This window comes from Amblyraja radiata, chromosome 1 (genome assembly GCF_010909765.2).
Source record: "Amblyraja radiata isolate CabotCenter1 chromosome 1, sAmbRad1.1.pri, whole genome shotgun sequence".
In the NCBI taxonomy this organism is placed as follows: Eukaryota; Metazoa; Chordata; class Chondrichthyes; order Rajiformes; family Rajidae; genus Amblyraja; species Amblyraja radiata.
This window is the reverse complement of record NC_045956.1, coordinates 154,235,197-154,260,587: the sequence shown is the minus strand read 5'-3', so window position 1 is coordinate 154,260,587 and position 25,391 is coordinate 154,235,197. Positions and strand designations below refer to the sequence as shown.

General features: G+C 42.8%; 1 protein-coding gene across 4 annotated transcripts in view; it reads left to right on the top strand.

The window, feature by feature from the left end:
* The window catches only part of wdr7 (WD repeat domain 7), a 561,078-nt gene that overhangs the window by 17,898 nt on the left and 517,789 nt on the right, over positions 1–25,391 (top strand). For all 4 annotated transcript variants that reach the window (XM_033033128.1, XM_033033119.1, XM_033033110.1 and 1 more), the window contains 5 exons: positions 30–130; positions 18,989–19,160; positions 19,993–20,099; positions 21,944–22,022; positions 23,268–23,442. In XM_033033128.1, the coding sequence (XP_032889019.1) occupies positions 19,002–19,160; positions 19,993–20,099; positions 21,944–22,022; positions 23,268–23,442 (520 nt within the window). In that variant the 5' untranslated portion in view covers positions 30–130; positions 18,989–19,001. The remainder of the gene's footprint in view (positions 1–29; positions 131–18,988; positions 19,161–19,992; positions 20,100–21,943; positions 22,023–23,267; positions 23,443–25,391) is intronic.

Below are 25,391 nucleotides of genomic sequence, written 5' to 3'. Positions count from 1 at the left end.
ACGGAATTTTATTCTCGTTTTTTCTGTAGAAAAACGTCCATTTACGTGAACGTTGATCGGTACTGGAATCCCTTATTGCAGCGTTCACTGATATTTTACAAACTTAAAAGTGCGACAACGCTGATATCAAGTAAGTCATCCAGTTTCCTTTAACGTGTTTATGCTTGCATTTTGATATCAGACTCTGCAGTCGAACATGAGAGAATATGTGATAGCATTATCAGACCTTGCTGATGACAAACACATTTTTGTTTTCTGTGGAAAAGTGATACACATTCTAATGTTACCTATCCAAGCAGATTAATGGAAAATATATTGCCAGATATTAGATATATTTTGCCATATCGTGAAAGTAAAAATATATAATATATTTGTCGTTAAATGTAAATTGGAGGAACAGCATCTTATATTTTGCTTGGGCAGTTTACAGTCCAGTTGTATGAATATTGATTTCTCTAACTTCAAGTAACCCCGACATTCCCTCTCTCTCTCAATCTTTACCCCACCCAAGTTGCACCAGCTTCTCGTTTTCACCCAACAAACAGCTAACAATGGCCTGTTTTCTTTATCATTGTTACTTTTTTACATATCTTTCATTCATTGTTCTTTATCTCTCTACCACATCATCTATATCTCTCGTTTCCCTTATCCCTAACTAGTCTGAAGAAGGGTCTCGACCCAAAACATCACCCATTCCTTCTGTCCAAAGATGCAGGCTGTCCCACCGAGTTACTCCAGCTTATTGTGTCTATCTTCAATATATAACTAGACTAAGTGGGACCCGTTGGATTCCATGTTCACACAGGAGGGCTGGTCCCCCAACGCAATATTCCACCTCTCTACCAATTCCAATATTGGTGACCTGTGGGGGGCGCTTTCTGGAGTGCTAGTATGGGTGTTGTAGGCCGAAGGGACTGGTTTCCAGAGGGCTAGTATGGACATTGTGGGCCAAATGGATTCTTGGACTGGCAGCTCAGTCACTCAGGCCTGGTGGCCTGGCAGCTCAGTCACTCAGGCCTGGTGGGCTGGCAGCTCAGGCACTCAGGCCTGGTGGGCTGGCAGCTCAGTCACCCGGGGCTAGTGGGCTGGCAGCTCAGAAACTGCCAAAAATTCTGCCCAAAACAGGTGAGAGACTCTGTGAGAGAGAAGGGGGAGAGGGTGGAGAATCAATTTTAGACATTTTTCATCTATTTCTGCAGATCACACCAATGAAGGAGGAAAGTCTATCCTGGCCTGGATCTCACAGGGAGCCAATAAAGGGAGGGAGAAAAATATTGGGGTGAGGTTTAATACTTGCAGGGGGAATACTTACTGATGGACAGAAGGGACTCCTCCTGGGGCTAGTACAGGCCCGATGGGCTGAAGGGACTTTCTCAGTGAAAGGCACTTTTTCTGGACTTTTCTTGGCCTGGCACGGACCTTTAGGGCCAAATGCTGTTTCTGGGCTAATATGGGCATTTTGGGCAAAAGGGACTGTTTTCTCGGCTAATAGGGGCCCTGTGGGCCAAAATGGGTGGTTTCAGACAGGCCAAACAATTTCAAGCACAGGGCAGGCCAAACAACTAATTTAATTTTCATTTCATTTCCATTGCCATTGCAGGCCAAATGGTGTGATTCTGCTGTTGGAATAACCAAAGTCTCACACCGTGATTAAGGTCGAAATACTTTATTAACGTTACAGCATAGGTAACTTCATACTAGCATGTTACTCTAAAAGTGTGAGAACAAGGCAGGGAAGTTTTCTGTTAAACTAGTGGGCATAGCTACAAAGTACGACTCATAACATGAGTGACACTGATCTACACCAAACAACTCATCTCATTTTCTTTTCATTTCATTTCCATTGCCATTTCAGTTTCAAGCACAGGGCAGGCCAAACAAATAACATTTTTATTTCATTTCATTCCATTGCCATTCAGTTCAAGCACATAGGCAGGCCAAACAAACTATCGCATTTTTATTCATTCATTTCCAATGCCATTCCAGTTTCAAGCACAGGACAGCCAAACAACTCATCTCATTTTCATTTCATTTCATTTACATTGCCATTTCAGTTTCAAGCACGGGCAGGCCAAAAAGAATCGCATTTTTATTTCATTTCATGCCCAATTGCCATTCCAGTTTCAAGCACAGGACAGGCCAACAACTCATCGGTCATTTCATTTCATTTCATTACATTGCCATTTCAGTGTTCAAGGCACAGGGCAGACCAAACAACTCATTTATTTTCATTAAGGGCTACAAATCATTTATTGCAAGTGCATTGCAGACTCACAGTTCAGTAGACTCACAGCAGAATCACAGTTGTGGCCTCTCCCTCACGATCTTTCAGAGTGACTGACTCGCGTCCAGGCACCCGGGGTTTTATAGTCCTGCCCCCCCCCCTCCTAGGAAGGGGCGTTACCTTCATCATGGTGATTGACAGGCGAGAGGACCAATCAGCTGAACTCAAGATTTTTTAAACATTCATAACTTTTTATGTTTACTCGATCGGAAAAATCCTCGGGGCTGTGAGTAAGATGGCCAAAAATCATAGCGATATAGGGTACCGTTTTTTCTAAAATCAATATGCAGCGCAGACAGGAAGTGGTCAAGATGAGACTTTTAGTTATATAGATAGACTAGACCAAGTGCACACCCATTGGGTCTGTTCCCCCAACGCGCGGTTGCAACACCTGCCTGCTCATATCCATCTAAACCTATAATGGTGGTCACTGCACTGAATAACTTGCCAATTGACTAATTGTTCACTTTTTGTCTCTGGTCATTTTCTTGATTTTCCGTCTGTAGTTCCTGTTCAAAAATCTTTTTTGCATAGGAAGAAGGGATGTATACAGTGTCTATATACAGGTGGAATGATGCATGGAACTTGTAATTATGATAACACTGAGACTCAGAATATAAGGTATTTGATGCGATTCAACGACTGAAAAATATTTTCGTATTGAGGCACTTTTGGAAATGTTTTGCAAAAATCTCGACAAATTATAGCAAAGCCAGGGTATTATGATTGAAACAATGGTAGAGATCGAAGATTAGTTTGTATTTTGATTTCCCTTGTTCAGACTTTGTAAGGAGGCTTTTTTGGTTTAATCACATTTAAATGATAATAATAATAATAATAAATTTTATTTAATGAGCGCCTTTCAGACATCTCAAGGACACCTTACATAGTAATCGGAATAAAAACATATAATCGGAATATAACAAGTAATAAAGACATCACAGAGACACAAATTAAAAACAGAATTCAATCCAACAACAGAAAATCAAAAACACAGTGTGAAGAGAGAGCAGCGGCCGCCAAAGCGCGCCAGCGTCCACTCTCTCTTCGCGGCAGCCATCTTGGACACAGACCTACAGGACTACAATTAGACAAAAAAATCATCCCCCCACAGTGGGTAGCACTGTGGGGGAAGGCACAATGTACAGTCCCCACCCCATGTTCACCCCAAAGTCAGGCCTATTGAGGCCATTGCAATTGCCTCTACGGAGGCCCGATGTCCCTGGCCGTTCTCACCAGGTGGTCTTGCCCCGGCGTCGGGAGAGTCCTCTCGGCGGCTGGGCCACCTGGAACGGCCGCTTCCTGGTTGGAGCCCGCGGCTGCCGAAGCCGACAAGGCCGCGCCGGTTTGGAGCTCCCAGGCTCCCGATGAAAAAGTCGGCGCCGCCTCTCCGCATTGCCGCCTCTCCGCACTGCCGCCTCTCCGCACCGCCGCCTCTCCGCAGACCCGCAGCCCGGAGATGTTGCTCTCGGCTGTCCAGCTCGCCAGAGCTCCAGCGTGTCGCTCCAGCGCGGCGACCCAGGCAAGGCATCGCCCGCTCCGCTCCGCTCCGCTCCACTCCGCTCCAACGCTGTGCCGCCGCCGAGGCCGAGGTGCTGGGCGGTCCCCGCCAGGAAACGGCGCTCCAAGCCCGCTGGTAGACCACGAGCAAAGATCTTATAAGATCTTTGGCCACGAGGACGGGTCGACGGGCAGCCCGGAGAAAAGGCTGCCACACCGACCAGGTAGGGACCTAGAAATAAAGTTTACACCTACCCCCCACATTAAAAAGACCATATCCCCTACAAACAAAAAACAGGACTCACTAAAAACTATAAAAAAAAACGAATTTAAAACGGACGGCTGCTGGCTAGCAGCCGTTCACCAAGATGGCTCCTCCCCTCATGATGGTCCTTCTGCTGCGTGAACTAATTCTACTCTGCTCCTCTTTTGATTTAGTTTTCGTTTTGTCTTTTTGTTGCATCATGTTTATTAAATCAGTTGTGGTTTAGTCCCCTATACCAAATATTTTTGTATTTTTGCGTGAAATTATTTTTGTATTTTTGCGTGAAATTATTTTTGTCTGTTTTAGGGAATGTGCTCTCCTGTACTTCCCCAAGTTGATAACTAGCTCCTCGATCTTGCTAACATCAAGTGGGTGGTTGACACCATGTTACTATGTTCTCTATCGCCTTCCTGTACTCTCTCATCATTGTTTGTGATCCAGCCCACTGCGGCGGCGTCATCTGCAAACTTGTATATAAATTTAGAGCTGAATTTGGCTGTACAGTTGTGAGTGAGTGTATGGAGACTATAGTGGAGAACTGAGAATGCTGAGAGTGTTCAGATATTGTGGAGGAACCTATCCTCACTGATTAAAGCCAGATAGACAAGATTGTGCCATGAACATTTCTACTTAATGAATGCCACTGACCCGATTAAAAAATCTCGAATAAATTTTACATTCTTAAATACTGCAATTGACCCTGCCGGTCAATCTTCCCCGCACCTCTAAATAGCAGAATGTGTGGAGAATGTTACTTGTTCATGTGTCACAACAAAATGTGACATAAAATGTAATTTGATTATCATGTGAGATCAAATGTAGTGCAGTTAAGGATCACTAACAATCTGACAATTTAATAAAATTAGAAGGGATTTAAATTCTTCAGTGACCTTGGTAAAAGGGGAATTTTCATTGGTGAGTTCCAACTGTACATTGTTTAAATATTTAGTGTTCTGGGGTAATTTTATAAATGAGAACTTGTCTTTTGGGCTTGTTTGGGAAAAGTGAGTTTGCTTCCTAGATTATGAAAGCAGAAATTAAACTCGCAAAGCTCTCATTCAGCTTGAAATAATGACAAAAATTACTTTTCAAAATACTGATCAAGCAGTGCACTTAATGGTGGTACAAATGTTATGATGTTTCATTGAACATGCCATGCCTCTATGTATTGATTTGCCTGGTGGAGAATGATGCAGATGAATCTATTCCTCAACTTCTCAATTAATCTGAGGCTTGAGTATTCTAGCCCTGTTAAATCAGAGTGGGTTATACTTTATCTCTGATTTAATCATGCACTCCTTTGTTTGCAAGAACATGAAGAAAATATTTGTAAAATCTCGGTATTTCGCTTCTGTTAAAGGGAAATGGCCAGTGCCAGACAGGTAGATCAGTATCTTTTTTATGACAATATAAAATGTTGTTATTTGATAATGAACTGTGGAGTTTGGCTCATCATCATCTAAACAATTCTAATTCTAAGTCGTGCAATGTTTGTGAAAAATAGTTTCATAATCTTCATTGAGTGTTGCTTTTGTTTGCTTTGCACTATTTCTTTCTCGGGATGGCTAGAAAATAAATGTCATTGTGCCTTGTGAGGTTTTGTGAATATGTAAAGTGGCACATTATCTAATATAATGGGTGCAATGATTATTTTTGTGCACTTATCTCATTGTATTTTGAGAAACAGGCATTTATGAAATAATCCTGCTGTAATTGTAAAACCATGTTTATTAAATGTTATAGAAGAATGTTTTGTGATGTTTCAATTAGATTGATTAATTTGGGAAACTAAAACGAGAAAATATTTTATTTGCTGATTTGTTTGAGTATTCATGTAAAAAAAAAATGATGTTACGGACAATCCCTGTTCTTAACTGGAAATGTTCAGAATTGCTGCAAATTATGCACAGTAAAATGAAACAAAGAAAATGGATTCTGATTCTATTTTACTGTTGTCAAAAAGTGGGTTTTATTTTAGACTGTTGCATTTTTGATTAGATAGATCATTAAGGCGATACTTAGAAGATATTCCCGGTGAATAGTTGCGTGAGGCTATATGGGTGAAATTGAGAAATATGAAGGGATTGATTACTTTGATGGGATTGTGCTCTTGGTCTTCGATAGTGAACATAATTTAGAGGAGGAAATATGTGGGGAGTTCACAGACACCTGCAAGAATAAGGGGGTTGTAATAGTGAGGGATTTAACTCTCTAAATATCGACTGGGACTACTACATTGCTAAGTGCTTGTATGGGGTGGAATCAAAAGAAAATGTTGTCAATCAATATCAAGACTTGAGTGTTTAATTGTCAGGAAGTGTGTAGGAAAGAACTGCAGATGCTGGTTTAAATTGAAGGTAGACACAAAATGCTGGAGTCACTCAGCGGGACAGGCAGCATCTCAGGAGAGAAGGAATGGGTGACGTTTCGGCTCGAGACCCTTCTTCACACTGAGGCTTTTATTGTCATTTGTGCTGACAACGGAATAATGAAATTGCTGCAGCATAACAGGCTGTAAACCCAAATAAACACATAATATTTAATAAAGCAAAAATCCAACACATTAATACGCATGATACAAGTGCTAAAGTCCTTAGTGCTACCAAAGACAGTCCATAGAAGATCACGGTTAAGGTTGTTATTGTGTAGCATTCAAGCAATTGATGGTGTTGGGAAGAAGCTATTCTTGGACCTGGTGGTCATGGTTATCAGATTGCTATACCACCTTCCTGATGGTAGGAATGAAATGAGAGCGTGGCGAGTGGTGTGCATTTTTGATGTCTGCTAACGTTTAGAGGCCGCACCTCCAATAGTCCCTTCGATGATGGGGTGATCGGCACTTGTCATGGATTGGGCAGTATCTCCCACTCTCTGTAATCTTCTACATTCCTGGCAGTTGAGTTGCTGAACAAGGCTATGATGTGACCAGTCAGTATGCTTTCTACCATACACCTATGCGAGTTCAAGAACGTATTCATTGACACATCAAATATCCCCAATATTTTGAGGAAGTAGAGGCATTGATGCAAGTGGTGTACAACACATCATCCTCTGACATATCTGTCATGTCCTAGATGATTCTACCAACAGTCACATCTTCCAATCTCTACCTCTTTTCACCTTCCACAGAGACCACTCCCTCTGTAATTCCATGGTTCACTCATGCTTCCTGAACCAAATCACCCTCTTCGCAGGTGCTTTCCCTTGCAATCACAGGAAATCCAACACCTGTACCTATATCTCCTTCCTCGCCTCCATCCATAGACGCCAGCAGTCCTTTCAGGTAAGACTGAGGTTTGCGTGTATCTCCTTTAACTTTATCTATTGCATCCGCTGTTCTCGATGTAGCCTGCTGTGCATTGGCGAGACAAAGCGTAGAGTTGGCAACCGTTCTGTTGAACACTTGCACTCGGTCCGCCAAGGTCAGCAGGATCTTCTGATTGCTTTCCATTTTCACTCCTCTTCCTATTCCCATACTGACGTCTCTGTCCTGGGCTTCCTCCAGTGCCAATGGGAGACCACACACAAACTGGAGGACCACTTCATATTCCATTTGGGCAGCATACATCCCACACTATGAATGTTGAATTCTCCAATATTAGATAACTATCTCTCCCTTCTTCCCCCATATAACCCCTCCCCCCCCCCCCTCCATCATTTGGACTTGCAATTATTTCTCCCCTTCCACCTGCATTCCTTCCTCTCGCTTCACTTTGCAAATCTGCAATCCTTTTGAATTCAACCTTTTGTCAAGCCTGTCCAACCATCTGCCTTTCAAGTAACCCTCCTTAACTGTGTTGGCCTAGTACCTGCCAGACTTTGAGCTGCCCCTCCTCTCTTCCATCCTTCTTGAGCCACCCCTCCAATCAGTCTAAAAATGAGTCCCGACCCGAAATGTCACCTATCCATGTCCTCTTGAGATGTGCTTGACCTGCTGAGCTACTCCAAGCCTGCCTGACCTTCTCGTATAGCTCAGCCCCTCAAGTCCTGGTAACATAGAAACATAGAAAATAGGTGCAGGAGGAGGCCATTCGGCCCTTCGAGCCAGCACCGCCATTAATTGTGATCATTTGAATTAGAATTAGATCCTTTATTTGGGACGATCATAGCTGATCGTCCCAAATCAATAACCCGTGCCTGCCTTCTCCCTTGTGAATCTTCCTTGTGAATCTTCTCTGGTCTCTGTTCAATTTAATGGCAACATAAAGGGTACACCACCCAGCAGGGTGACCAAATCTGAACACAATACTTCAAATGCAACATTAACAATAACTCAATACCCTGCCTAATAAAGGCCAATGTACAGTTCAGTTTAGCACCAACTGCTGGGTCACTTTTTTAACTCTGAAAAAGGGTCCCGATCCAAAACGTCACCTATCCATGTACTCCAAATATGCTGCCTGACCTGCTGAGTTACTCCTGCACTTTGTGTTTTTTTTGTTGTCATAAGTCACCTTCTGCTGCTTATCTACCTCTGACGCTACATTTATGGAACTATGTACTCCTTGATTCCTTTAATGTACAGCACTCGCCAGGGCACCCCTGTTCTCTGTGAAGTTTCTGCCTGGTTTGACTTCTTAAAATACACACTTACCTGAATTAAACTCCATTGCCACTTCCTGGCCCACGTGCCCAGCAAATCAAGATCCCGCTGTAATTCTGATTACTATTTTCACTGTCTATAATGCCACCTATTTTAGCATCCCCGCAAACTTACTAATCATTCTCATCCACGTCATTGATATAGATGGCAAACGGCAATGGGGTCAGCACGAGTCGCCGGCCTCCAGTCTGAAAAACAGCCTCCACTACCACCCTCTGCTTTCTATCATGGAACCAATTCTGTATAGAGTTATGTGTCAGAAGGAACTGTAGATGCTGGTTTAAATGAAGATAGACACAAAAAGCTGGAGTAACTGGGACAGGCATCATTTCTGGAGAGAAGGAATGGGTGATGTTTCGGGTCAGGACCCTTCTTCAGACAGGTTAGGGATAAGGGAAGTGAGAGGTATAAGATGGTGATGTGGAGAGATAAAGAACAATGAATGAAAGATATGCAAAAAAGTAACAATGATAAAGGAAACCGGCTGTTTTTAGGATGAAAATGAGAAGCTAGTGTGACTTGGTTGGGGGAGAGCTGGAAAGAGAGAGGGAATGCCGGGGCTACCTGAAGTGATGACCCCCTTTTTTTGTCTCCAGTCCTTTTTCTATGGGAAGGAATCCTCGCCACCCAGTGATGACCCCTTCTCCCATCACCACCAGTCCCCCTCCTCTTGGACTCCGCAGAACGGCCTTCTATCCTCTCTAGACCTCTTTATTTCTAACTGCTGGCGTGACATCAACCGTCTCATCTTTTCCACTCCCCTTACCTACTCCAAACTCACCCCTTCTGAACATTCAGCCCTCCGCTCACTCTGCAGTAACCCTGACATTATAATCAAACCCGCTGAGGTCAGGCGACATCTTCAGACACCTCCTCCTACTTATCTTTGGACCATGATCCCACAGATGAGCACCAGGCCTTAATCTCAAACACCATTACTGATTTCATCACATCTCAAACACCACTGCCTTGACAAACCCAATGTTCCTGCCTGCTCCTGTCCCATGGAAATGATTTCCACGTACCTTAACTCCTTCCTATCCCCCCCGGTCCAATCTCTCCCGACCTATGTCCAAGATACCTTACATGCCCTTCGTCCCTTTAATGACTTCCGCTTTCCAAGTCCACACTCCCTCATCTTTACTATGGACGTTCAGTCACTCAACACTCCATCCCTCACCAGGAAGCTTTAAAGCCCTCTGTTTCTTCCTCAACCGCAGAACCATCCAACTTCCTTTAACTAACACTCTACTCTGCCTCATTGTATTTGATTATTTCGGCTGAAGCTCAGTAATCGTGGCTCCTACTTTAAAGACATTCATGAAGATGTATTGTTTAAGAAGGAACTGCAGATGCTGGAAAATCGAAGGTAGACAAAAATGCTGGAGAAACTCAGCGGGTGAGGCAGCATCTATGGAGTGAAGGAAATAGGCAACGTTTCGGGCCGGGGGGGGGGGGGGGGGGGGAGAGGTAGAAGAAAGGAAGAGGTGGAGACACTGTGCTGAGGGAGAGCTGAGAAGGGGAGGAGAAAGTAAGGACTACCTGAAATTAGAGAAGTCAATGTTCATACCGCTAGGGTTCAAACTGCCCAAGCGAAATATGAGGTGCTGCTCCTCCAATTTATGGTGGTCCTCACTCTGGCCATGGAGGAGGCCGAGGACAGAAAGGTCGGATTTGGAATGGGAGGGGGAGTTGAAGTGCTGAGATCAGGTTCCTCCACTCGGTTCGCAATAACCAACCTGATCTCCCAGTGGCTCAGCACTTCAACACCCCCTCCCATTCCGAATCTGACCATCTCTGTCCTCGGCCTGAACATTGACCTCTAATTTCAGGCAGTCCCTACTTTCTCCTCCCCTTCTCAGCTCTCCCTCAGCCCACTGGCTCCACCTCTTCCTTTCCTCTTCCCCCACCTTCACATCAGTCTGAAGAAGGGTTTCGGCTTGAAACATTGCCTATTTCCTTCTCTCCATAGATGCTGCCTCACATGAAGATGTATTTCCTTCATTAAGCTTTCGGTAACCAATCATGTCACTGAAAACAATGCATTGGTTAAACTTAGATGATGATTGTATCAAACCATTTGGGATATTTTCCCTTAAAAATGTACAGTTTAGGATGTAAATATTCACGTGAATGAATTTTGAAATACTTTTAATATATTTTGTAAATTGGCTCAATTATATTTTTAAAAAATCATCACAATGAATATAGATTATTTTAGCTCTTAACTCATCTTAGCTCTTAACATCCATCCTGCTGTTCAGCCATGAGGACACACTATGTTCCATGCCCAGGGCTAAATCATTAATTGGGAGTGTGTAGGATTGATATGGGCAACGGAAATTCACAGCAACATATTGAGCAGTGATGTGAAGAGATGCAAATAGACCAGTTGTTGCAATGTATGCATGTTGAAGGTGCCATGTTAAAGCAGGTTAGAGAATAATAATTGTCAGTTTCAGTTCTAAAAAGCCAGAACAGTTGCTATATTCTTCATGAAGGCTTATTGCAACCTGTGTAAAACTTCATAATTAATTTATACAACAATTCTAGGTGTAGAAACAAAGGATTGCATATGCTAGTTAATGCACAAAAGGACAAAATAAAGCAATCCAGAGACTATAATTCATTTGCAGTAGGGTTATTTGAGACATTGTAACCTATTCAGCTCTTGACGCACCATGTTAACCTCATGTGCTTTCCATCACAGAAGTGGCCTCCTTCAACATTATTGCTCGGTTTTGAATCATCCTTCTTGATTTTTTGATACAATCACCCATGCTTTTAACTCATAATTTAGAACGGAGACGAGGAAACACTTTTTCTCAGAGAGTGGTGAGTCTGTGGAATTCTCTGCCTCAGGGAGCGGTGGAGGCAGGTTCTCTGGATGCTTTCACGAGAGAGCTAGATAGGGCTCTTAAAAATAGTGGAGTCAGGGGATATGGGGAGAAGGCAGGAACGGGGTACCGATTGGGGATGATCAGCCATGATCACATTGAATGGCGGTACTGGCTTGAAGGGCCGAATGGCCTACTCCTGCACCTATTGTCTATTGTCTATAGTAACTATTTCCACACCGCTATTCTGGATAATAGTCAGGGCTCCCCTTCCATTAACAATCTGCAAATTTTAGTTTGGTTAAAACATATGAGCCGTATCTCATACTAAATCTTATACTAAATCGCACCCATCCTTGTGAATTAACATTGGTTCTCAATGTTAAGCATATTTTATTTTAAAAGAAAATCATTCTTTTGGTTAAGTTCTCTCATGGCTTTGCCGGTTTGTCCCTGTACTCTTACTGCAACAATGCGATTTCTAGCATAATGTACCCCTATTCTTCGTTCAAAGGTTGTGGTCATATCTGTAGCCATCAAGGCTTTACACTTGTATCCTTTGTACAGCCTCTGTTGCCCTTCTCATGCTTTCCTTAAAACTCTCTTCCGTGAACAATCATTTTGTAACCCACTTCTATGAACAATCGTTTGGTCACCCACGTCTTCTCTTCCTCAAGCTTACTATTTTTGTTTGATTGCATTTATGTAAAATAACATGTTGAAGTAACTACATATGAACTTGGGAAGGATGAAGGAACCTCATTGAAACTTACCGAATAGAAAAAGGCTTGGATAGAGTGGATGTGGAGAGGCTGTTTCCACTAGTGGGAGAGTCTAGGACCAGAGGCCATAGCCTCAGAATTAAAGGAGATTCCTTTAGGATGATGAGGGGGAAATACTTTTGTCAGTGGGTGGTGAATCTGTGGAATACTTGGCCGCAGAAGGCTGTGGAGATCAAGTCAAATAATATTTGTAAGGCAGTGATAGATAGATTCTTGATTAGAAGATAGACACAAAATGATGGAGTAACTCAGTGGGACAGGCAGAATCTCTGGAGAGAAGGAATGGGTAACGTTTCGGGTCGAGACCCTTCTTCAGACTGATTCTTGATTAGTATGGGTGTCGGGTTATGGTGAGAAGGCAGGAGATTGGAGTTTGGAGGGAGAAATAGATCAGCCATGATTGAATGGCGGAGTAGACAATGTGGCCAAATGGCATAAATCTCTTCCTATCACAGGACCTGATGACCCTATGAAGTAGAAGCGTGTTTGGCATAGGATTTCTTGAATCTGCTTTACCGCTCAGTATGATGATGGATGGTTCAATCTGTGACCTTTATTACGTTTTCTTGAATAATCATCATGATCCTTGCTAGCCTGATTGTCCAAAATTCTACCTTAGATAGCCTTCAGTTTATCTACTGGTATGTTATCCACAGCTTTTGAGGATGCAAGATTACTAAAAAGGACACAAAGTGCTGGGCTAACTCAGTGGATCAGGCAGCGTCTCTCGAGAACATCAATAGGTGACATTTTGGGTTGGGGTTCTTCTTCAGACTGATTGTGGAGGGGAGGGGGGGGGGGGAGAAAGCTAAAAGAAAGAGGAGGCAGGATAAAACATGGCAGTCAATAGGTGGACACAGACGAGAGGGGCTTTGATAGTCTGATGATTGGAACAAAGACCAGAGATAAAAAGCAGAAGGTGTGAGATAAGATTGAAGAGTTGTGAGTTGTGAAGCCATAGGAAGGAATATAGGAAAATGGGAATGGGAGAAATAGGTGGGAGTCCAGATGAGGGACAGTGGAGAGGAGGGGGGAGTGGGTGTCGTTGGGTTGCAAGCAACCCAGGTGGAAAATGAGGCGCTGTTCCTCCAGTTTGCTTGCGGCCATACTCTGTCAATGGAAGAGGTTCAGCATGGGAATGCGAAAGGGAGTTAAAATGGTAAACAACTGGGAGTAGCAGTAGGCCTTGGCAGACCAAGAGCAAGGGGTTGACAAATGGTCGTTGAGACTATGCTTGGTCTTAAATTCAAGTAACTGGTTGGAGAATAAGTAGTACCTAGAATGCAGGCACGTGCCGTGAGTAATTACTCAGGGTAGGCAGTCAGTTGGCTTTAAAAAAAAATTAAACCACGCATGCGCAGATTGTTCTCTCCGTAAAAATAAAAAATAAAAATAAAAACAGTAACAATTCAATTTGCCCATGGCTTCCTAGTCTCCTTTATTCTGAATGGGTGGGGGGTGAAGGGTGATGGCAGGTGGAGAGATCGTGGGAAAAACGGGAACACAGGGAAAAGTTGAATCAGTTGTCATCTTATTGAAAGACAACACTTGTTCAAGGGACCAATTGGGGGTAGATCCTTTCACAGCATGTGGAGAGTCTGTGCCAGGGGTAAAGTTGCGGGGAGAGCAGGAGTGTTGAGAAGGAGGGGGTCGGGGATAATCCCAATAACTCACTCACTCACCTCTGCCGCAGCTCTCCGGGCGCGAAGCCACCGCACTGTCGCTGGGGATAGAAGCAGCTCGGGGAGCTGCGAGCGGGCTGCCGGGACTGACAGCAAAACTGGCTGTCACTTCAACGCCCTCTGCCGGCCCGCTCACCTCTGGCAGTGCTCTCCGTCTGAACACCTCTCACCTGCCGCTGTCTCATGTCAGCCACTTCCTGCAAATCCTTAAATTCCCACAGCCGCGTAACCTCAATCACGCTGTCGGAATTTAAGGACATGAGTGAGGCCAGTGAGTGGCAGGAGAGAGGTATTTAGACGGAGAGCTGCCAGAGGTGAGCGGGGGCCGGCAGAAGGCGCTGATGTGGCGGCCGGTTCTGCTGTCCGGTCCGGCGGCCGCTCGCAACCACCCGAGCTGCTTCTCCCCTCCCTCGCCTCAATGCGGTGGCTCCGTGCAAGGAGCGTCGCAAGTGGGTTACTTGTATGATCCAGATCCCCTCCTTCAGAAAGCTCCTACCCTCCCCGCAACTTTACCCCGGGCCAGACTCCTCAAACGCTGTGAAAGGAGCTCTCCCCCCACCCCCACAACCCTGGGAAATACGGTATTTAAAAACATCGCCAAGAAATGTACTTGCCACATCATTGGTACACGGGTTCCATTCTTCTCTCTCTGTTTCCTAAGATACACTTAAAATAATGCCAGTCCATTTTCTCCCATACCGTTACTATTTATATTTAGTAATTACTATGCTATAATTTTAGTCAGGGTAGGCAGTGCCTACCTTGCCTACCCTGACGGCACGTGCCTGCTAGAACGGTACTGCACGGGAACAGGCCCTTCAGCCCACAATGTCTGTGTGGAGCATGCTGTAAAGGCCAACTCTTAAATGCCTGCACATAATCCATATCTCTGAATATCCATGTCACTATCCAAAAGTATATTAAATGCTACTGTCGAATCTGCCTCCACCACAACCCCAGCAGCACTTTCCAGGCACTCACCACCTTCTGTGTGTAAAAAAACAACTTGCCCCACACCTTGCCCCTCTTTCCTTAAAACTATGCCCTCTAGTATTTGATATTTCCACCCTGAAAAAAATGTTTTGACTGTCCTCCTTCTCTATGCATCTCATAATTTTATATACTTCAATCAGGCCTCCCATGAATTCTGGGATTACAATGAAAACAACCCAAGACTGTCCCTGAAGCTAATACCCCCCTAATCCAGGCATCATTCTGGTAATCCTCCTCTGCACCATTTCCAAAGCTGTCACATTATTCTTGTAATGGGACAGCCAGAAATGCACATAATACTCCAAATGTTGCTTGACCAAAGTCCTATAAAACGGAATCATGACCTCCAGACACTTGTACTCAATGTCCTGACCAATGAAGGCAAGTATACCATATGCCTTCTTTACCACTATATACTTGTGTTGCCATTACCAGGAATTTATCTTTCTGTACATCAATGCTGTTAATGATCTTGCCATATACAGGGCTCTCGCTTAACTTTTTTCCCCTGTTGCCAGCCGGGCAACCTTGGCAGCTTTTTAGGTTGCCAAATGACATTTTAGGTGGTCATTTAAGATGGCTTGCATGACGCGTGCTCGGACGAAGTGCGCAGTTACCAGTCGGAATTATGCATTCACATATTATTTCTGCTTCAAATAAAGTCACAAACTAACATATTCACCAATCAAGACATGATATATACCACAATGACATGCAGCAAAATTATAATACGGTATCTCAACTCTTTTTACACATTGCAATTAATGCAATTTTTATTATTTCTTTCCACTTCCAAATAAAAATGTGGTTGGATTATTCAGCGTATGATCAACCTGTGTCAATAGATCCTGGACCTTGATAACATATATGCTTAACCATGCACACTACAAGCATGTTTTCTGTGAAGGACCGAACATTATCATGACATGGCCATAGCATGGGTCGTTATTGCTATTGGTACAGAAACACTCTCGCTTCCCACATAATTTATCCACAACAAAATATACAGGTTGCAAGGAATTTTCTAAAGGCATTTTATGATAATAGCTGACAAAACTGACTATACCCATCTGACATTACACTAACTAACAAGAGATGGCCAAAGGACATAAATGCAGCAAATGTTTGATAATATATTTAAAGGTGTCAAGACGCCACATTACCAGACATTCAGATTAGATGTATGTGGCAATGAAGATACCCAGTTTGTAAGCACCATTTAAATAAAAAATTGTTGATCAACGCTTTTTCCATCATTCCCACTTCAGAATTAACATTAAAATTTCAACTGAAATATCTCCTGACCAAATTTGTGATGTCTATGACTGACTGTAGAAGTAAAACCTGGATAAATCCAACGTATAGTTGTGAATGTTGCTAATTAAATAACTACAGTACTGATACTCCATATTAACAGCATTGATTTGCCATTAAAATAAATTCTCTAATAACGTGTCAGTGACAATCGCACACTGCGCTTTCGAGAGCGAGAGCGAGAGCGAGAGCGAGAGCGAGAGCGAGAGAGAGAGAGAGCGAGAGAGAGAGAGCGAGAGCTAGCGCTCCTCGGACAACACCTGTCAGGCACATAAATCGCAACCAAAATATAGAGGGGACCGCGGACAGATTATCTTAGCGGCCGCGCGCGCATGCGCACACTCACACACGCGCGAGGCTTCGGAGGCTCCAGTGAACGGTAATTTCAGCTCAATCCAGCGCTAAATGCAGCTCAACTGCCTGTCTCGCCTACAGCCCTGTCTCAATCCAGACATGGCTGTTGGTTAACCTGGCGGGACAGGCAGAGCTGGGTTTAACGCTGCTTCTCTGCGCTGGCTGGGGGCACCGCGCCCGTCTGACTCCCGACGCCTCTGGCCATCCCCGGGCGTGGGGGGGGATAGCCAGAGGCGTCGGGCGGGGACGGGGATGGTCCAGTGGCGGTTCTGCAGCAATTGCAGCGCCGGAGACCGGGATTGATCCTGGCTGCGGTGCAGGTCTGCCGAGAGTGTTTTGGTTCATCTCCCTCCTCCAATCACCCCCTCCCTACCCCTACTCTACTTCCGCCTCTGACCGACACCTCCCTCCTCCAAGGGTCTGTTTTGAAAGAGCCGTTGGCGGAGTGGCAGCAGCTGCCGCTAACAGGCGGGGCGGGGTGCGGGAGGAGGAGATGGAGCTGTCGTCGTCGCCGCTGCCCGTCTTTAGCTCCGACCCTCCGTCACGCCACACTTAGCATCTTTCCCACAACCGTCGCCGACACAAAACGTCACGTTCCTTTTCTCCAGAGATGCTGCCGGACCCGCGGAGTTACTCCAGTTTTTGTGTGTCTATCTTCGGTATAAACCAAGTTGCCAAGCCGGGCAAAATGACTCGCCGTTTAGGTTGCCCGGTGGCAGTTTGAGTGGTCATTGGCACCCGGGCAACCGTGAATTTCGAGCCCTGCATATATTTTCCCCTTGAATTCAACTTCCCAAATCCAACACTTCACACTTACTCAGCTTAAACTCCATCTTCCATTTCTGTAGCTGATCTGTATCCTACTGTATACTTTGACAGTCATCCTCACAGTCCATGACCCCAGCACTTTTAGTATCATCTACAAATGTAGTAACTGATTCACGAACATTCACGTCCAATATTTATATCACAAACAAGAGGTTTCTGTGGAACTCCACTGGTTTCAGACCTTCAGTGTGAATTTTGTCCTTCCACCACAACTATCTTCTATCACTAAACCAGTTTTGAATCGATACGATCAAGTCACTGTTAATCCAGTGCATCTTAATCTTCCGGAATAGCCTACCATGGGAGACTTTATCAAATGCTTAACTGTTTAATTGTGGTTTCAATAAGAACCTGAGGAGCAACCTTTTTACACAAAGGATGGTGGGAATATGGAATGAACTGCCAGAGGAGGTAGTTGTGGCAGATACTATCACAATGTTTAAAAATATCTGGACAGGTACATAGGATAGGTTTAGAAGGATGGTGATGAGTCAGAGTATAGAAGTGAGACCGACCGATTGACCAAATGGTGCCAGCACAACAACCTGGCTCTCAACACCAGCAAAACCAAGGAACTGATTGTGGACTTTAGAAGAGGTAGGATAGGGACCCACAACCCCGTTTATATCAATGGGACGATGGTGGAAAGGGTCAAAAACTTCAAATTCCTGGGCGTGCATATTTCCGAAGATCTTTCCTGGTCCCAGCACACTGATGCAATTATAAAGAAGGCACATCAGCACCTCTACTTCCTGAGAAGACTACGGAGAGTCGGTATGTCAAGGAGGACTCTCTCGAACTTCTACAGGTGCACAGTAGAGAGCATACTGACTGGTTGCATCGTGGCTTGGTTTGGTAACTTGAACGTCCAGGAGCGGAAAAGACTGCAGAAAGTTGTGACCACTGCCCAGTCCATCACCGGCTCTGACCTCCCCACCATCGAAGGGATCTATCGCAGTCGCTGCCTCAAATAGGCTGCCAACATCATCAAAGACCCACACCATCCTGGTCACACACTCATCTCACCGTTGCCATCAAGAAGAAGGTACAGGAGCCTGAAATCTGTTATATCCAGGTTCAGAAACAGCTTCTTCCCCTCAGCCATCAGGCTATTAAACACGACAACAAATAAGCTCTGAACAATAACAGTCTATCATTGTTATTGCACTTTATCTGTTTATTTATTGTGTATATATGGTCAATGGGATATAGACATACTGAACTTTTATCTTCCGTTTTGTATTATGTTTACATATTCTGTTGTGCTGCAGCAAGTAGCAATTTCATTGTCCTATCTGGGACACATGACAATAAAACTCTCTTGACTCTTGACCAAATGCAGGCAGGTGGGACTGTTGTTGATAGGGCATGTTGGTCGGCATGGGCAAGTTGGGCTGAAGGGCCAGTTTTCACGCTGTATATACTGAACTTGTTACTTTTTAATCTGGATATATATTTTGAAGCTTTGAGATTTGTACTATAATTACAACTATTTCATTTTAATGTCACTTTTGCAATATTCTAAATTTATCTTATTTTTGAACAGGCCAGAAGTAAAAATGGCTGGAAATAGCCTGGTGTTGCCGATCGTGCTGTGGGGCCCCAAAGCGCCAACGCATTGCATTTCAGCTCTACTAGTGATGGATGATTTGGCAACTATTGTTACAGGATGTCATGATGGACAAATCTGTCTTTGGGATTTAACTCTGAAAATAGAGGTTGGTTCTTATTATTTAAAATTATGTTTACTATTTAGAATTACAAAATCAATTTTCAATTTCTATATTGAAACATATCAAATTTGTATTTATTGTTGCATGAAATAAAGAAGGTAAGTATATGGTTACTTTGGATTGCCTGATGATTTCCTGCGATATGACACAGGCTGTGATGTATTATAAAGTCATTGTCATGACATCTTAATGTTGTTCTTTCTCTGTTCACTTTGATTCTGTCTGTCCTTGCCCCTACTTTTCTTTTGTTTCCTCCCCCTCCACAGAACACCTTATTTCTCCTATTTAGTTATTCATTTTTGTTCTTAATGTTTGTATTGGTAGGGAAAATTGTAGAAGCGCTTAACCACATATGTTTGTTTTCTCTCATACCTATTTTAATCCTTATGCCTCCTGCCTGGGACTCCTTTATTGTACAGTAACTATTTTTGTGGAGAATATCAGACATCTATACCAGTTTATTGCATTCATTTTTTTAAGAGCTGGAAGATACTTTTTTTACTTAAGATCATTAAGAACAACTTGCAGGAAGTAATAAATGCCATTATGTTTTGTAGGTTGACTATTTTATTCAAGTGTAGTTATGTTGATAACCATTTGAAAAGCAGATTGTATGCTTGTTTCTTTAATAATGAGACCCAGAGCATCATGAGCTTTATTTACTGTAGTTTAACATGAATCACAAACGACTTTATTGACAGTGAAAATCTTTGATTATCTGTTTAATTATCAAAACCTGACTTTAAGAAGCAGGAATTTATTGTAGCAATTGAACCATTACTATTTATCTTTTGTGTGTGTGTGTGTGTGTCCGCAGATCATTCCAAGGGCTCTGCTGTTTGGCCACACATCATCTATCACTTGCCTTTCCAAAGCCAATGCCGGCAGTGACAAACAGTATGTTGTCAGTGCATCTGAAAATGGGTGAGTAAATTAGTAAATGGAAGAAATTGAACGTGGTAAAACCTATATAACAGGGGTGGCAGAGGGATGACAGATTACTCTTAGCATTTTTAAGCTAAGAAGATATGTAAATTGATACTGCTGGAGTTAACTTTTTCTGGAAGAAACACTTTTCGATGCAGTTGAATGGAATGTTTTAAGTTCTAAGAACAAAAAACGAATTTGCAGAGTTCATATTGCCAAAAGGCATTGACTAATTCCGATTTGTATTGGTTCAATTATTAGAATTTAGAGATACTGCATGGAAACAGGCCCTATGGCCCACCGAGTCCAAGCCAACCAACAATCAGTAGTTGTACCTTATACACTAGGGACAATTTACAGAAACAGATTAACCTACAAACCTGGAATGTAGGAGGAAACCAGAGCACCCGAAGAAAACCTACACGGTCACAGGGAGTACATACAAACTCCGTAAAGGCAGCACCCATAGACAAGATCATACCTGGGTCTCTGGCACTGTGAAGCAGCAATTCTTCCGCTGCGCCCCGATGAAGCCCGATGAAGCCCCACTTATGTTTAAGTGAATCTGGTTATCTCATCATCAAACAATATTTTCCTCTTTGAGAGGACAGGGTGAACAAAGAGCACGATTCTAGATTTCAGAAATTCGTTATTGGGTAAATGAAATTGAGGCTGTTTTATTTTGCAAAAGAGATTCCAAAGTAACACAATAGAAGTTTTCAAGTTTTTATCTTAAAAATATTAAGCACATAAATAAGCCATTTAGCGTGGATTGTTCACGCTCGCTCATTATGGAGCAATCTGTTCTGTCTCCTTTTTCAAGAGTTAAGAGTGATTAATTGTCATATCAACCTGGAATAGAATAATTAAATTATTATTTGTACAATTACTTGTACAATTTTACAGTCACATTTAAACATAGCACGAAAAAGAAATATAGAATAAATTATCAGTTATTCTAGGTAAACCAGACCATGATAGTTCAAACCAAAATACAAGGAAACGTTTCATGTTATCTCCCCTAAAGTGGTCAGTGCTGTTTTAATTTTGAATTGGGAGTGGTTGATGGAAAACTTATTTATACTGCACCAATAAGTCAGAGTTTGATACCAGAAGTCCATGATAGTGCAAGCTAAAGTATTATTAGACCTTAGACTGGCACAAAAGGCTGGAGCAACTCAGCAGGTTAACTCAACAACCATAATCAAGGAAATGTGGGGCACAAAATAGGCCATTGCTTTTTGCATATCTTCCATTTATTTCTCCTGTGTACTGTCTATATCTCTGGTTTCTCTTTCCCCTGACTCTCAGTCTGAAGGTCTTGACCCAAAACATCACCTATTCCTTTTGTCCAGAGATGCTGTCTGACCCGCTGAGTTATTCCAGCCTTTGTGTCTGTCTTTAAACCACCTTCACATCTTATGAGACCTTGCAAATTATTCCCCCATAAATGATGAAAACTATGATTGATTCTGTTTTCATTACCATTGGAGGCAGGTTTCACCTGTGGCCATTGCTTCTAAAATAGAGAGGTTGCCAAATTTAAAATCAAGTGAGGAACATTCATTAATGTCCTACCTTGGGAGGACACTTACCAATGTCGAGTCGAGAACAATCTTTACCACAAATATGTACACAAGTCATCTTGGAATCAAAATGATATTGTAGTCCCAAAGAAAATACTCCCATTGTTGCAATTGTCCCACTGAGTACAGACAATTTGGATGAAATATTCTGCAGAATCCTGGTACATTTATTTTGTTCTTTCTGCTTATGCTAAAGTTAGTTTAACTAAATAACGGCACCTTAATATAGCATTATTCATACTTTTTTCCTTGCAGAGAGATGTGTCTTTGGGATGTGAATGATGGAAGATGTATAGAATTTACTAAATTGGCATGCACTCATACCGGCATACAAGTGAGTAGTGCAGAAATTGCTGGGATTCAGGCAAACTTTTACCAACATTTTCAATATGAAGAATTTCTGAAATGTAACATGACACAAGTGACAACATGATGCAAAAATGTTTTCAAATTTTGGAGCAGGGCATATACATTGCTTGGAGATGTTGAGATATTAATTTGTACATAATTTTAGCCTATTTGCATTGATCATCTGGATACTTGCTAATAAATAATCATATGAAGAGATGTCACTATTGTAAATGCTTTATCTGTGAAATGTTTAAAATTTGATATTCAATGGGGTTTTACACCTGTACAAGAAGGTGGGTTCATATGCAATGATACCAGTGAATAAGGTGGGGAAAAGACAAGCAAGGTGAGTGCAATGTTGGAATGGCGGGACAGGTGAGCTTGATTTAATAAACGGCGATTCAACATAAAATCAGAAGTGTATTGATCTGGAAGTTATAAGGAGGCGGTTGGGTCAGGAGAGGTGGTAATTAAATGAAAACTGAAGTTGTGCAATCTGGTTTAATCAGTGGCAATCAACGGCTTTAATTTATTGTGTGATAATGGAGTGAATGAGGGATATTCAAGGCAGTTTCTTTTGTTCTGATTTTGTATTTAATCGATAGAATTTGAATTTCAACCAAGACTTGACACAAGACAGACAGGGTGGAGTTCTAGATATTACAGTCCATATCTCTGACTGCCAAAAATTCATGGATGAGGCACAAAATCCAAAACTGAAGGAACTCTTCTTGGGGCATTGCAGGGCAGCACAGAAAAGAAAGTGCTAAATCTTGAAGTATTTTGACAAGAAGATCTCATTTATTTTTGAAATCCAGTAAAGAACTGAAATTTCATAAAGCAGACGTTGCAGAAAAGAAATGTTGGTAAGGGATGTTAAGGTAACAGATCAATTGACCAGTTTGGGTTGAATAGCTCCCTTTCTCTGGAGGTAATGATATTGGCATAGAGATAAACAATCTAAGATTACGCCACTGTCATCAGATAGCTAAGGTTGGAATGAGGAGAGGGCAATGTTGGACATTGGAGAAGATGTATAGGGAAAAAGGTTGACAAGCACTACGTTTGAAAAAGATGGTTGGGTATGGCAGAGGGTGTAAATCTGATTAAATAATGCTTCCAGATACATGACTGTTGGAATAGGATTGTCATGAAAATATTGGTAAAGTTATTAAACATTGGAGCTGGAATTATGTTAAACTTTATCATTGTAATTTTTTAATAATAGTTTTATCAGTTCAATGTTGGAACTCAACGCGAAGGAAGACTGCTTTGTTATGGCCATTACCCAGAAATCCTTGTCATTGACGCTAGTAGCCTGGAGGTCCTTTATTCATTGGTGTCCAAGATTTCTCCTGATTGGATTAGTTCACTGAGTATCTTACGCTCACTGAGAACACAAGGTGAGGATTTTGTTCTATTTCTCAATTAATTCATATATTTATCTTTTTTTTTTTTCAGTCTTCAAATTGTTAAAAGTAGTGGTTACTAGACTAAGTGGGAGGCCATATTCACACGGGAGGGCTGGTCCCCCAACGCAATATTCCACCTCTCCACCAATTCCAATATTGGTGGCCAGTGGGTGGGGGGGGGGGGGGGGGGCTTTCTGGAGCACTGGTATGAGTGTTGTTGGCAGCGGGGACTACTGGTCTCCAGAGGGCTAGTATGGACATTGTGGGCCAAATGGATTCTTGGGGTGGCAGCTTAGTCCCTCAAGCCTGATGTGCTGGTAGCTCATTGACGGCTGGTGGGCTGGCAGTTGACTCACCGCTATTCCTTGAAATTCCATTTCAACCATATAATAACCATATAACAATTACAGCACGGAAACAGGCCATCTTGACCCTTCTAGTCCGTGCCGAACACATAATCTCCCCTAGTCCCATATACCTGCGCTCAGACCATAACCCTCCATTCCTTTCCCATCCATATAACTATCCAATTTATTTTTAAATGATAAAAACGAACCTGCCTCCACCACCTTCACTGGAAGCTCATTCCACACAGCTACCACTCTCTGAGTAAAGAAGTTCCCCCTCATGTTACCCCTAAACTTCAGTCCCTTAATTCTCAAGTCATGTCCCCTTGTTTGAATCTTCCCTACTCTCAGTGGGAAAAGCTTTTCCACGTCAACTCTGTCTATCCCTCTCATCATTTTAAAAACCTCTATCAAGTCCCCCCTTAACCTTCTGCGCTCCAAAGAATAAAGCCCTAACTTGTTCAACCTTTCTCTGTAACTTAGTTGCTGAAACCCAGGCAACATTCTAGTAAATCTCCTCTGTACTCTCTCTATTTTGTTGACATCCTTCCTATAATTAGGCGACCAAAATTGTACACCATACTCCAGAATTGGCCTCACCAATGCCTTGTACAATTTTAACATTACATCCCAACTTCTATACTCAATGCTCTGATTTATAAAGGCCAGCACACCAAAAGCTTTCTTTACCACCCTATCTACATGAGATTCCACTTTCAGGGAACTGTGCACAGTTATTCCCAGATCCCTCTGTTCACCTGCATTCTTCAATTCCCTACCATTTACCATGTACGTCCTATTTTGATTTGTCCTGCCAAGATGTAGCACCTCACACTTATCAGCATTAAACTCCATCTGCCATCTTTCAGCCCACTCTTCCAACTGGCATAAATCTCTCTGTAGACTTTGAAACTCTACTTCATTACCCGCAACCCCACCTATCTTAGTATCATCTGCATACTTACTAATCCAATTTACCACACCATCGTCCAGATCATTGATGTACATGACAAACAACAGTGGACCCAACACAGATCCCTGTGGCACCCCACTCGTCACTCGCCTCCAACCTGACAAACAACCATCCACCATTACTCTCTGGCATCTCCCATTCAGCCACTGTTGAATCCATCTTGCTACTCCACCATTAATACCCAACCATTGAACCTTCTTAATCAACCTTCCATGAGGAACCTTGTCAAAGGCCTTACTGAAGTCCATATACACAACATCCACTGCTTTACCCTCATCAATTTCCCGAGTAACATCTTCAAAAAATTCAAGAAGATTAGTTAAACATGACCTTCCAGGCACAAATCCATGTTGACTGTTCCTAATCAGACCCTGTTTATCCAGATGCTTATATATATTATCTCTAAGTATTCTTTCCATTAATTTGCCCACCACTGACGTCAAACTAACAGGTCTATAATTGCTAGGTTTACTCTTAGACCCCTTTTTAAACAATGGAACAACATGCGCAGTACGCCAATCCTCCGGCACTATTCCCGTTTCTAATGACATTTGAAATATTTCTGCCATAGCCCCTGCTATTTCTACACTAGCTTCCCTCAATGTCCTAGGGAATATCCT